Here is a 12,803-nt window from a genome sequence, read left to right as displayed (position 1 = left end):
CCTTATGATTACAACTCTTTATTTTTTTCATACTTTAGTTCACAATTAATCAGTATTACATTTCGAGGTGGAAACTGTAACGAAGGCTATTTTTAGTTGTGATTTGCGAGACTTTCAATATCCTTATGTTTAGTGTGACATTAACTTTCGAATTGTCGGCATAATGTTTCATTCGGCCACGAGACACGTGTTAGTCGCAAGCATTGCCAGATCGTAGGATTGTCGAAATACTTGAATAATAGAATGGGGAAAGAGGTATATCATCTTGTTTATTTTTGTATTTATATAGCGAAACGTGTATAATTAAAGGTAGTTTTGTTTCGCTCGGGATATTTGTGTTATTTTGTTTACTATCAGGGGTATTGCGAAATCCCCCTATAAGACCTAAATGTAGCGCAATAACTCGAGAACCTCTGATGCAATAGCAATGATGGCTACTCGATAACGAAAATAATCTTTTAAGAGTATTAGGAAGACGGCCTATCTTGAACAAAACACGATCTTTCCTATTTGAAATCGATATACATTACATAGATTAAAAATTTTCAACTGCTTAAATATAGGTTCAGAATGAGCGTTAAAGGTACTTCTTGATATAATTCGTACCACCTTTTTCTGGAGTAGGACCATACGTTTCAAGTTTGATGGATAAGTGGAGCCCCATACCGTAATGCGGTAAGTAGGGATAGACAAGACTTTGGTACAGGGTACATAAAGTTGAAGTAGGTAGTCACAGATTAGCTGTATAGATTAAACCAATGGGTTTTGCAACTTTCCTAGCGAATTCTATGAATTGTAGGAGAGTTTTAAGTCACTTTCCCTTTTACAAAATTCTCCGTACTCTTAGAATTTTTAATTTGTCGCCCCTGTCCTTAACAACATTGACATGAGGGTTGGGGAGGGATTCCTTACTGGGTCAAATTATCAACGTATCAACCATGATCATCAAATAAATAATGGGGCACCTAAATTAATTCCTTTCTATTCTTAGAGAATGAAGTATCATGTCAGTTTTCTATCTTTAAATGAAAATGAAAAACAATCCTAGGAAAAGTCAATGAGTGATGTTTGGTTTTTAAGGTCAGTTTGAAAGAACAGCACTCATAGTAACATTTATTTTTTAAGATAGGTATTATACATTGTTCTCCCGTGACCCACCCATTCGTCTTCACGACAGTGTTATAACCTCTTCCCAACCCCCTACCCTTCACCAGGGTCCAGAAAAAATGACCCATAATCTTTAACTTGTCTTGTAGTCTACTTGAAGGAGGCAAACAAGGGTATCTTTCAAAACCATTAGACTTTACATCCTGCAGCAGTACTATTCAAAAAGCACCTCTTTGTCATTTAAAATCATAGGCATGTGTAGCATGCATTAATTATTCTATCGGCTGAGCGGGTTGAGATGGGACACTTTGTGTACCTAATGTTTTCATTTTCATAACAGAAAAAGAGCGTACCTTTCAAACGGATGAAAATATCGCATTACTTCACCTTAAGAAAAAAAAAGATAATTTATCTGAACTCACACAAATATTTTGTGGTCTACTTTCTCTATTGTCTAAATAATTCTAAGCAAAAATAAAATGCATCAGTGCCACACTTACTGTTGTCTTCTTCGCAGCAGTTGTTTGTTCTCGTCACACAACGCCATCTATTCCCCGTTAGAGAGAGCGCACTGCGTGACGAGAGCAAAAAACGGTTGCGAAAGGGATTACCCTTATTACCGTTCCTCTAACAGAGAGAAAATCAAACTAATGCTCTTGATAAAAACAAAATTAGCTCATGCAGTTCTGCGGGTTTTTTTCGACTTTTAGGCGAAACGATATTATTCTTAAGGCTCCACTGTTCTCAAAGAAAAACTTTAGAGAAAAGACAATCACAAAAAGTTTTTTTTTTCCAAGATCTTGAGTTACACCAGAGCGTGAAAGGATTAGTGGTCGTGTATCCCTCTTAAATGCTTTAAAATTTAAATGTTCATATTTACATCTGTTAAATTGCAGTCATCCTCAGGAATAAACCTTTGTTAGGAGATTAAAATAAAAACAACAGCACAAAAAAGAAGAGATGCAAAAAAGGAATATAGAACAATATTCCTAGTTCCTGCTTTGCTCCTTTTACTCCTCGAGAGGGTCGATTTTATCAAAGATTTGTTCTGGATGGTATATCACCCTGAACTCTCGCTTTATAGTAATCCACCTCACGTCTTCGCGCGCAACGTCCCGGCTACGAGGCTCGGAGTCCAAAGCGTCTCGAAATCTGGCGACGGTGTAAAGTCCTAATCCCTGTTTTAAACAACACAGAAAAAGTCACGAAGATACACTTATGTTATGTAACTAAGTAAACAGGGGTTCGTGACTTTTCGCTGACCTCGGGTCAATTTTCACCGGCTTCGATTGGTAAAAAACCCACATCGATTGGTGCATGTCACACCTACAACCTCATAAGATGAGTGTATCTTAACGGAATACTCGAAGAAATAAATAGAAAGGGAAAATAGTCTTGGTTTTGGCTAATTTCGAGCTGAATGGAACAGTTAAGGAAGTCTTGTAAATGTAGGGGAACATTCACAAATCGAAGGCTTATCATTTGTTTGAGTTTTCCACCCAAAATGTTCAAATAATAATTTGTACATTCATAAATGGACTTAATTTATACTAAGGAAAGTAATACATACGTCGGGTGTGTCAATCCCTCTAGTGCTCAAATAAGGACTGAGCTCTATAGAAGTCTGGAACAGAGGCAGATAATCAGCCTCGGCAGTGGTGGCATACAACATAATGATGTCATTACATCCGTCAGGTCTTGTTAATTCAACATTGGGCTCTTCCATGAGACGGACTGTCTCAGGCTGGAGAAAAACGCGCCTGATCTCTGTTACTGACTCACCAGGCCTGAGCACAGAGGTGAGACCCTACAGGGTGGATGAATAAGGCAACGACAAAAATGTTAGTCTTGAAGATGTAAAAAACCCTTCTCCGGTAAAAGCAATGTACGATGCCCAATTATAAAACAAACTAAAAAAATAACTCGCCTTTTTCGCTGCCGGATACAAGGCAACAATGGAGCCATCGGACTGGTAGGAAATCAAACAAACGTGAATTGGAAATTCCTCGTTATTGGTGATCTGAATCACAACCGCGTCACCTGAAGAATCTACAACCTCGTACCTTTTACGAAAACCCGAGTTGGGTGCAAGCTCGACTTTGTGGGCTCCAAAATTTGGAACATAATCCTCTGGGTGCCCTGGAACAAAGAAATAACCAGGAAGAAAATAGTGAGGAACGTTACCCCTTGCTGCCAAGGAATCTACTGAAAAAGTTTGAATATCAAAAGATGCTCCTACTCATGACCATACAGTTACAAGGGAGGGAATAAAGGGAAAGTTTTCATGATAATATCTCCCCCCCCCTCATGCCGGGGAGTCAATAGGTATATCATAGAGGCCTTTGTTGCAGTTATTCCTCAGAATAATGAAAAAAAAAGTTTTGAACTTTCCTTAAATGTTCCCTTCTAACATCTCACCCTATTTATACGGCATTACCTTCATAAACTTCTGCGGTTTGAACAGCCTGAGCTTTCAACTCCTTCTTCTTAGTCAGATTTTTCTTGTAGGAAGGCACGTTCTCCACTTTGAACAGCTTGAGGCTAACATTCCTCAGCATGTTGTGATCGGGATCCCTGAGCCGGGTCCCAAACTTGACACGAAAATACTTGGAAAGATTTTTTATCATGAGGTGACCATCCTCAACCCGTTGATCCGGTGCAATCATCCTTCCTTTGTAAATGGCACGCCAACATTTTTTCCTGAGAATCAAATTTCTTACTTAAGATTCGCTCATGGAAGTGTTCAACCCTTTAAACTCCCATGAGTGACCAAGACAGAATTTCTCTTTACAATATCAATACAATATCAAGCAGACAAGTGATGAGAATAAAGAAAAATATCAATTAGGGGATTATAAGTTGATCCAATACCAAATTTGTAAAACTAACATCACAAGAACTGTACGGCAGACAGTAAGGAGAATTACTAAAGGGATCTTGGGAATTAAAGGCTTGAGAATTTGCATAACACGATATCTTAAAGAAAACAAACCAACACGGAGAACACACCCCACACGAGCGGAAGTAAGCGGATTCTCCTGTATGAAAATGAGTGTCACAGTACTTCTGAATTGCCTCTTTTAATATACTCCTGCGCGTGAGTGATCCAAACAATTAAAAACGAACAAACACGCAAACAAACACGTAAATAAACTATTAAACAATTTACACCACCTTAAAGGATCAATCAAAAGCATAAAATCTGCACACTTGGTTCCGATTGCATGTACGTTCACCTTTAATCATTTTAACCCGATGCTTTAGTGCGTCAGCTCAAACCTGTCCGGGACCGCTTGAGCCATAACGAGTTCATTCCCTTTTACATTTTGTCTATATCCCAAATAGGGAAATGCCGAATAAATTAATTTAATTAGTGTTAGAGGCCTGAAACAGAGGTCTGAAACAATAACGTAGAAGTATTAAAAAATTTGCTGCTAATTACTTTTCGATTGTTACCACGTCCATCTTGACACATTCGGGTGTTTCTTGTTCTCTTAAGCTGAACATCTGCAGGCTGTCCAATAATATTGCCTGTTTCAATTCGCGAATATATTTCTCTTCAAGCTCTGTAGCAATGATGCAAATGGGATAGAACATACTTCCTAGCTTGGCCAGGCGAGCTTTGTATCCCACCTGAAATAGAAACAAAAAAAACTTTTCAAGCCACGTGAAATAAACATAAAGATGCTACGTTGCCGTGGGTCTGTTCAATCAAAGATCACAGATAACGTCAAAATGTGGCAAGAACAAAAAGAAGAGGCACACGATGCGCAGTCGAGTGTGACACTGATGCTCTTACATGTAACACAATCTATTTGCTTTGTGTGAAAAAAAAAAAGCCAAATGTTGTCAGTGGTGATGTCATCCTTACGTCTGTTCTCCAAAAGATCATGAGTAAGACCCAACCAAAATGCATGTATAATTCAGTTTATTATATAACCCTTTAACTCCCATGAGTGACCAAGACAGAATTTCTCCTTACAATATCAATACAATATCAACCAGATAAGTATTGAGAATAAAGAAAAATACCAATTTGGGGATAATACGTTGATGCAATACTAAATTCTCTGAACTAACATTATAGGAATTGTATGGTAATTAGTAAGGAGAATTTAAAATTTGATCTGAGAGTTAAAGGATGAAAAGAACTGGAGATATGTTTTGCATTGAGGTGTATTTCTCCATTCAATTTAATAAGCTTCAAATGATCTACACCAAATTGAATACCATTTGTGAGGCACTGACCATGAATCAAAATAATTTTAAGGAACACACAAATAGCATTCTGCAGTTAAGGCTAAATAATCAAAAAAATAATCCAAGTTATGGATAATAAATTTCCCCAGCTACAAGGAAGTTATATAATGTAGCTGTAGGGTAAAACAGACATAACCCACCCATTGGTGACAATTGAAATAGGAATGTCAAACCTATGTGTGGTATGAACACTAAACAATGGATACACCTGCAAGAGGGTGGGAAAAAAAAACCAACAAACTGTTTCTAATGAACAACAGTTTGTATATTGTGATAATGTACTGTGATCATCTGGGTGAGTGTGAGGACACTCACACTCACACTCACACTCACACTCACACTCACACTCACACTCACACTCACACTCACACTCACACTCACACTCACACTCACACTCACACTCACACTCACACTCACACTCACACTCACACTCACACTCACACTCACACTCACACTCTGGGTGGGTGAGTGTGGTCACACTCACTCACTTGGAAGACTCTTGTCAGAAACAGTCACCACTATCAACATGAGACCCTGTCAGGACTACACCCACTGGGACAATCAGATAACACTATCACATGTTACCCCCTGGTTCAAACCATTTGCTGCAGTTGATATATTACAAATCTTGAGGGAAATGTCCAAACCTTGAAAGCTGTATTATACTGCTCTTGTGCAACATAATTTATATATTAATAAAAAATGTTTTTGAGAATGTGATATCTATAAATCACTCATCCAATGAGAAACAAGCAGTTCAAGGGTGAGCACGTGACAGCTTACCCCTGCCTTCCAAAACACTTATGGATAAAAAATATTCACATGCATGCAAAACTATACGGAGAGCTGGGAATGGCAGAAAATTCCACTTAACTTAATATAAAAAAGATTGAGAGCCATTAAAACTAAAGACAGCCTTACTTTGACTTTGCATTCATGAAAGATAGAGTTAATTTCCACTTCAGCAGTTGACTCAATTGCATGGATGTTTTCATGACTGACATTAACGGTTGCCACGCGGAAATCCTCCATTTGATTTTCATCTGTCAGTCTAGTATCAAAAATGTAATACACTCCTTCAACAACACCCTGTAGAAATCCAGCATTGAGTGTGATTCTGTATGTAAACTCTCTCTTGTCATGAACTTCCTTCACTTCAAATGATATGGGAGGCGGAGGTGCTGTAGAGAACATTCAAATATATACAACATCACCTTTTTGGAAGTGTTTTCCTCTAACATGCAGTCACAAGTTAACAAAATAAATTATATGGTCATAACAGAAAGAAACATGAAGACATTAAGCACTTAAAGATAAGGCTATGATTAGAACCCCACAGGAATTCCAAACCTTACCCTAGGTTTTTTTTTTTTGTAAATCCTGGCAATTTGTCACATAGATTTCAATGACAAGATTTGATAGGATGGTTTGTAAAGCTCACACCAATAAGGTAAGATTTTGATGTAACAGTTGAAAAATAATTTAATGCAACAAGAACTTCAAAGGCAGCCATTTAATTTAACAGGTAGAATGATCAGCTGGCTACCCACTCACTGCCTTCAGACAAACATCATTCCACTTCTCACACATATGTGATTCTCTTCGAATTTGATGAAACTGATGACATCCAGGAACAAAAAAGGAAGATGGATCAGAATAGACCTCAAAATGCATTAAAATGCAACTGAAAGAGTCTAGGACTTCAAAATTATACTGGGAGCTAGGTGCAGACCTCCCTTTATAAACAAAAGGCCCTCTGAGCCTTCAAAAATACCTGTCCAACCTAATTATTTTGTAAACACCATAGTGTTAAATTAACAAGTAAGTCACCTTTGTCAAAGCTGAACAGAATCAAATTCATGTTTCCCCCCTCAAATTGCGGAGTCTGACGTTGCTTCTTGTCAGCCATCCTTTGTCTTACAAGACTATCATAAAAATCAAAATAATTACTAATCATGACAAACAAAGTAAATTTAAACATAGTTCCTGTAGTTCTAGCTATGCACCCATGAAAGAGGTAAATGTATTCCTTGACCCTCTACTCCCTAACATCAGTATGCACATTCTCCATACTAGCCTCCCTAGACACTTCCTAGTGTTCTAACAAGGAGAATTTGTTCAACAACCAAGAGCTTCTTAGGTTGGTGATCATCTCCTTTATTCTCATGACCTTAATGCTTGATTCAGGGCTGATGTTATGAGGAGAAATTAGATGTTAGTCAATCTTAGGGGTTAAAGGGATAAAAGAAAAAAACAAGGCTATCAGGGGTTGTGGTTGTCTGTCAGAGACTTAAAAGTTATTTCAGCTTTGACGTTATTAGGAGAATTACCCTTAACACCTTTTGAGCATATTGTAGGAGAGTCTTTGTCCTGGTGGAAACTCTTTGATAGCTGCTACCAGTGCAGAAGTAAAGACTCCATGGGTTTCATGAGTTTCAGGATCCGTATACTCATAGGCTCTTTCATTTGTTGCACAGGCTCCCATGAAAATGAAATTGTCATTTTCATGTGGTGACCATCCTTCTGACTTTAAAGCTGGAGTCCAAAACTCACTGACTGGGTAGGGTAGAGCCACAGGTGCACTTGCTGGATTGGCTGGCTGTGTCTCCTGAAATGGAGAAAGATGCATCTGATGCTATGTGAACAATGATCACAAAGTGAACATCTTCGCAATATCACAACCTACTAGTAGATGGTATTTCTTCGGTATGTCTTGAATATAAAGTAAATGAAGAGTTATCATCAGTGAAATGATTGACTTATTGGTTAGAAATTGATTGAAAGAGTGACAGATGGCATGACTAACTGATTGACTGCCTCAAGAGGGTAAGGTTCTGGAGAAACTGTGGTGCTGCCATGGAGAGCATAACAGGGTAACTAAGTATTGTCAACTGAGTTGATAAAGAAATGCAAATTGGCTATTGTAAAGAGTTTCTAAGCTGATCGATTGTCAGAGCAAATTATGAGGGGCCAACCCTTGCAATGTCAGTTTCGAAACTCTTTATGTTGGCCAAATTATGCTATTAACTCAGGTGATGATACTACCCTGATTGACAGATTGGTTGATTGATTGATTGATTGACTGATTGATTGATCAATTGATTGAAGAGGAAAGATAGAAGAACAAGAAAAGAGTATTTTCCTAAATTTTTCACATCAAAGCATTTGTGTAGTTCACAGTGGGTGCAAAGACTATGTAGCAGGATGTAGGAACATTTCTTGTGAAGAAAATATCAACCTAATGAATTGAATGTTATTCAACAGTGGTGACCACCACCTACTTTAGTATAACCTGTTTCATTATGCCGACAACAACCATCAAAAAATCAAAAAAGCTACTCAAAGTCTTGTCATGGAGAAGCTCTTACATAACTATGTACATGAAAAGAAAAATCAAATAATATTTTTAAAAAATCTACCTGAGTAACTGTTGAACTCAGTTGTGTTTCCTGAACTGGAAAGTGCTCTTCTTCATGCTCCGTGGGATACCCTCTGGCTTTTAGAACCTTTTGATACTCACTGATGTATTCATCAGATAATGCAAGCTGTGCAAAGAAGACATTCAAAACACTTGCAATTAGTGTCTGCATTTAAGTCTGCTTGTAGGTTTAATCACAAGTTTATTATGTAACTGCTGCAACTTACATCTTACGTTGCATGAAGCAACTTTACCCCTTAACTCCTGTAAGTGACCAAGACAGAATTTCTCCTTACACTATCAATACAATATCAAGCTGGCAAGTGATAAGAATGAAGTAAAATGTCAATTAGGGGATTAATGGTTGATCCCATACAAAATTCTCCAAACTAACATTATAAAAATTGGTTGACAGACAGTAAGGAGAATTACTAATGAGATCTGGGAGTGAAAGGGTTCAGGTATAGACATTAATCCTGGGAAGGATATGCAACGGATGTGGTCCATCACAGGAAATTCTGCCAAAATTCATAACATTTTCCAAAACTGTAATCAAGCTTTACTAATTGTTTTCCTTCAGTGTATTTTTTGACTGATACACTGAAACGTTTGAACTGTTTTAGCCACCCCCACAAAAAAAAAAACAACAACAATATGTGCTTTCTATCACCTATCCTAAGACTAAATCATTTTGCTACAGTATTAGGTCACAGCCAAGTCTTTAAAATTGTCTTCGGTCTTCGGTCTTCGGTCTTCGGTCTTCGGTCTTCGGTCTTCGGTCTTCGGTCTTCGGTCTTCGGTCTTCGGTCTTCGGTCTTCGGTCTTCGGTCTTCGGTCTTCGGTCTTCGGTCTTCGGTCTTCGGTCTTCGGTCTTCGGTCTTCGGTCTTCGGTCTTCGGTCTTCGGTCTTCGGTCTTCGGTCTTCGGTCTTCGGTCTTCGGTCTTCGGTCTTCGGTCTTCGGTCTTCGGTCTTCGGTCTTCGGTCTTCGGTCTTCGGTCTTCGGTCTTCGGTCTTCGGTCTTCGGTCTTCGGTCTTCGGTCTTCGGTCTTCGGTCTTCGGTCTTCGGTCTTCGGTCTTCGGTCTTCGTTTTGTAGACACCCAGAGGCTTGGCCTAGAACTTCAATGTTATTTCCCAAAAAGCTTTTCGGTTGCAATGCTTACTTATTTGCCTTGGTGGAAACATGCATTGTGTGACTTAAGTGGACTGAGCTTTCCCAGAAACACAATGACTCATACTTCTTTACGGCAGAAAAAAAAAATTTATGGCTTTTGGACAAACAATTCTTCTTTAACTGGACTTTCTAAAATGATCAATGGTTGAGGTTTTCTGAAAACCAGTTGTGACACTAAAATTTACTTTTAGATCCAAAGTATTTGAAACTGGTTCAGAACAAATGCAACAAATGTAAGTTCATTCACATCATCTGATTTAATCTACAGTATAAAATACATTTAGAAGTTTATCTGCTTTGCACATTTTCAAATCAAGAAAAACTTTTGAGCTACAGACTATTGCCCCACGGTCAGTGGTTTACCTGTTTTATGCCTGTGTAGGTGTTTTTCACCTCTGAATTACCTCTGTACATACGGCCAGAAAAACAGCAATCAAAGATAACATTGACAAGTGCCCCCTTGTTAATCAACTTGGACAGGTGAGGATTGAAATGTTCACCTGTTATACAAGTATCAAGGATGTGGTATTCATCAACCTGCAAAAAAAATTAAAAACATAAAAGGTTGACTTAGTTGAGACTTACTACAATCTTATGTTAAAAATAAAGGAGCTACACTAATACACTTACATTAGAGTGACATGGCCCATAAAGGTGTTGGCCAGGGAGAAAACTTGAAAAGTACCTCCTTCATTGAAAATTTATACTTACTGAAATACTCCCTAACTTACCAGAATTTTGATTTGATAGATTAGGCCAATGATCAGTTTGTTACATACACCTTCTTTCCATCTCTGTGCCAAGATGTCAAATGGTTTTCATCTAATGGTCACGGTATTTAAATTTAGTTACACTGAGAAATGGGAACTACATGTGTTTATTATTTACCATTTCTCTTGTTAAGTCCCCAGGAATCAAGCCTTCATCAAAATAGCCAGCTTGTTCAGCATCAAAGCTATGGCCATGGCCAGAATAATAAATAACCACCACTGAACCTTTTTGTGCCCTTACAGACAATTCTTCTAAGGAAGCTAGGATGCTTGCCCGTGATGCCAGCAGGCCTTCAAGGACCTTAAATGTAAGCATAGAAAGGTTTTGATAATAATGATAAGGTAAGTAAAGTTTAAAACACCAGTGTTGAGAACTTGAGTTTTGAGCATATTTTGATAGGATTTTTGACACAGTAGATCAGTCTTTGAAATCTCAAAATGCCAGTGTCTGCAGTACTCCATGCTGCAATTCAATCAATATAAAAATCTATTGTTTATAATGTTTTAATACAACTTTTTAGATAACAATTACGTGATCATATTGAGCCACCACATTTGTTTTGTTGACATATTTAAAGCTTGCCCAGCTATGTTTGCATCCAGATCTTGCAAAATGAAAAACCCCATAAACTACTACATTAGATCCATATAAGTAGCCCTTTTATATTAGCACTTTCTTGTTTCCTCTTTTTAAATCTTGAAATGTCACATGAGTCTTCAAAAACAGTTGCTGGCCACTGAATGATGAAACTGAAAATCTGATTTTTGGTTTCCAAATGAAGACTTTGGAACACTGGCCTTATAGGCTTAGGACACTGTATACATTCAATGGTAGGGATAAATTTAAGATACGCAGTGCCAGACTGCAAAAATTTGGAGACTTTCTACAGACCTTAATGTTTTCTGGTTGGAATCCATTCTCACAGAGCATGTCTTTCATTAACTTTAGATCATTTGCTACACCTTGCAAGGGGCCACAGTAGGTTGGCAAATCTGCTGGATAACTTGGTCCAATCAAAAGGGCTAAAGTTTCAGCCATATCTCTTGAGGAATCTGAGTATACATAAAGCAATAGGAAATATTGATGCTAAAAAGATTGGGCATGAGGTTGATGATATGAATTTTGTTTTAGATCCATGTAATTTAATGAAATATGAAGAAATTTTATCGAATGAAAATTTTAAAGAATGTTGTCCTACATATGTGAGCTTACAGTAGATGACCCTGTCACCTTATTTCTCTTCCTTCTTTAGTCAAGGACTATAAAGGATCAGATCTTATTCTGGGGCATTGGAAATTTGATCACCCACACAATTTCCCTTCCTTGGAACTGATTCAAGTCTTAATAATTTCCTTACACATTGTTTGACGATTTCTGTTGATAGCTTAAGGGAAATAGAAGCTCAAATTTTTCGCCCAAAAGTAAAGCATTGCCTAGCAAACCCCAGATGGTGTGCGATGATTAACGTTTTCACTCTTTAAGTAAAAGTTCCGCTAAGGGTGGCTTAGGAAGGATAACTTAATTGGCTTCATAACATATAAGTTACATGGTTGCACGGGCAACTTTTTAGGAACGTGTGGCACATTTAACATTGGTTCACATTTACTTTATATGCGAGGCAACTCCCTCGAAAACTGAAAGACTCTTCAAAGATAAAACATTGTGAGAATTTGATGGCACTGTAGCTCACAACAGATCAATTTTGACTGAAGATTAACAATCCTTTCAATTAAGAGGAGCATTAAACTACCATAACACTTACCAAAACAACTAAACGATCTTTCTAGTTCGTAAATTGTTGTGGTGCTCGCTGTAGCTACCTTCTTAATGCAGTCAGTACTTCGTTTTCACCCGACGAAACTTTGCAAACGAAATTTACAAAGTTGCATAGCGGAAGTAAATAGGGGAAAGTCCCTCTCGCTGACTCTCAAGTCACGTGGAAAGAAAACCGCATTTCATTTTCAGTAGGGAAGATCTATGATCGATAAAATCTCTAGGAATAAAGATGAAAAAGTCATCCGCTGACAAGCTCCGCTGACAAAACTCATTTAGACAGTTTAGGCGGACGACCAGAC

The 12,803-nt window shown here is 37.9% G+C and overlaps 1 protein-coding gene across 2 annotated transcripts; it reads right to left on the bottom strand.

The window, feature by feature from the left end:
• Window positions 1–314: 314 nt before the first annotated feature.
• On the bottom strand, window positions 315–12,803 carry LOC131771390 (uncharacterized). Of its 2 annotated transcripts, XM_059087167.2 has the most exons (13): window positions 12,491–12,801; window positions 11,620–11,780; window positions 10,846–11,028; window positions 10,321–10,494; window positions 8,787–8,912; window positions 7,707–7,975; window positions 7,198–7,292; window positions 6,289–6,548; window positions 4,550–4,740; window positions 3,545–3,807; window positions 3,035–3,246; window positions 2,678–2,914; window positions 324–2,285 (listed from the first exon to the last, which is right to left on the bottom strand). In XM_059087167.2, exons 2-13 carry the CDS (start codon window positions 11,764–11,766, stop codon window positions 2,118–2,120), a joined length of 2,325 nt encoding a protein of 774 aa, XP_058943150.2. In that variant the 5' UTR covers window positions 11,767–11,780; window positions 12,491–12,801; the 3' UTR covers window positions 324–2,117. The 2 variants fall into 2 exon arrangements, with proteins under 2 accessions (XP_058943151.2, XP_058943150.2); XM_059087168.2 differs by lacking the exon at window positions 8,787–8,912 and having other exon boundaries at window positions 315–2,285; window positions 12,491–12,803.

Source organism: Pocillopora verrucosa, chromosome 12 (genome assembly GCF_036669915.1).
Source record: "Pocillopora verrucosa isolate sample1 chromosome 12, ASM3666991v2, whole genome shotgun sequence".
NCBI classification, from domain to species: domain Eukaryota; kingdom Metazoa; phylum Cnidaria; class Anthozoa; order Scleractinia; family Pocilloporidae; genus Pocillopora; species Pocillopora verrucosa.
Note: the sequence above shows the minus strand (reverse complement) of the source record. Positions and strands in the feature narration are given on the sequence as shown.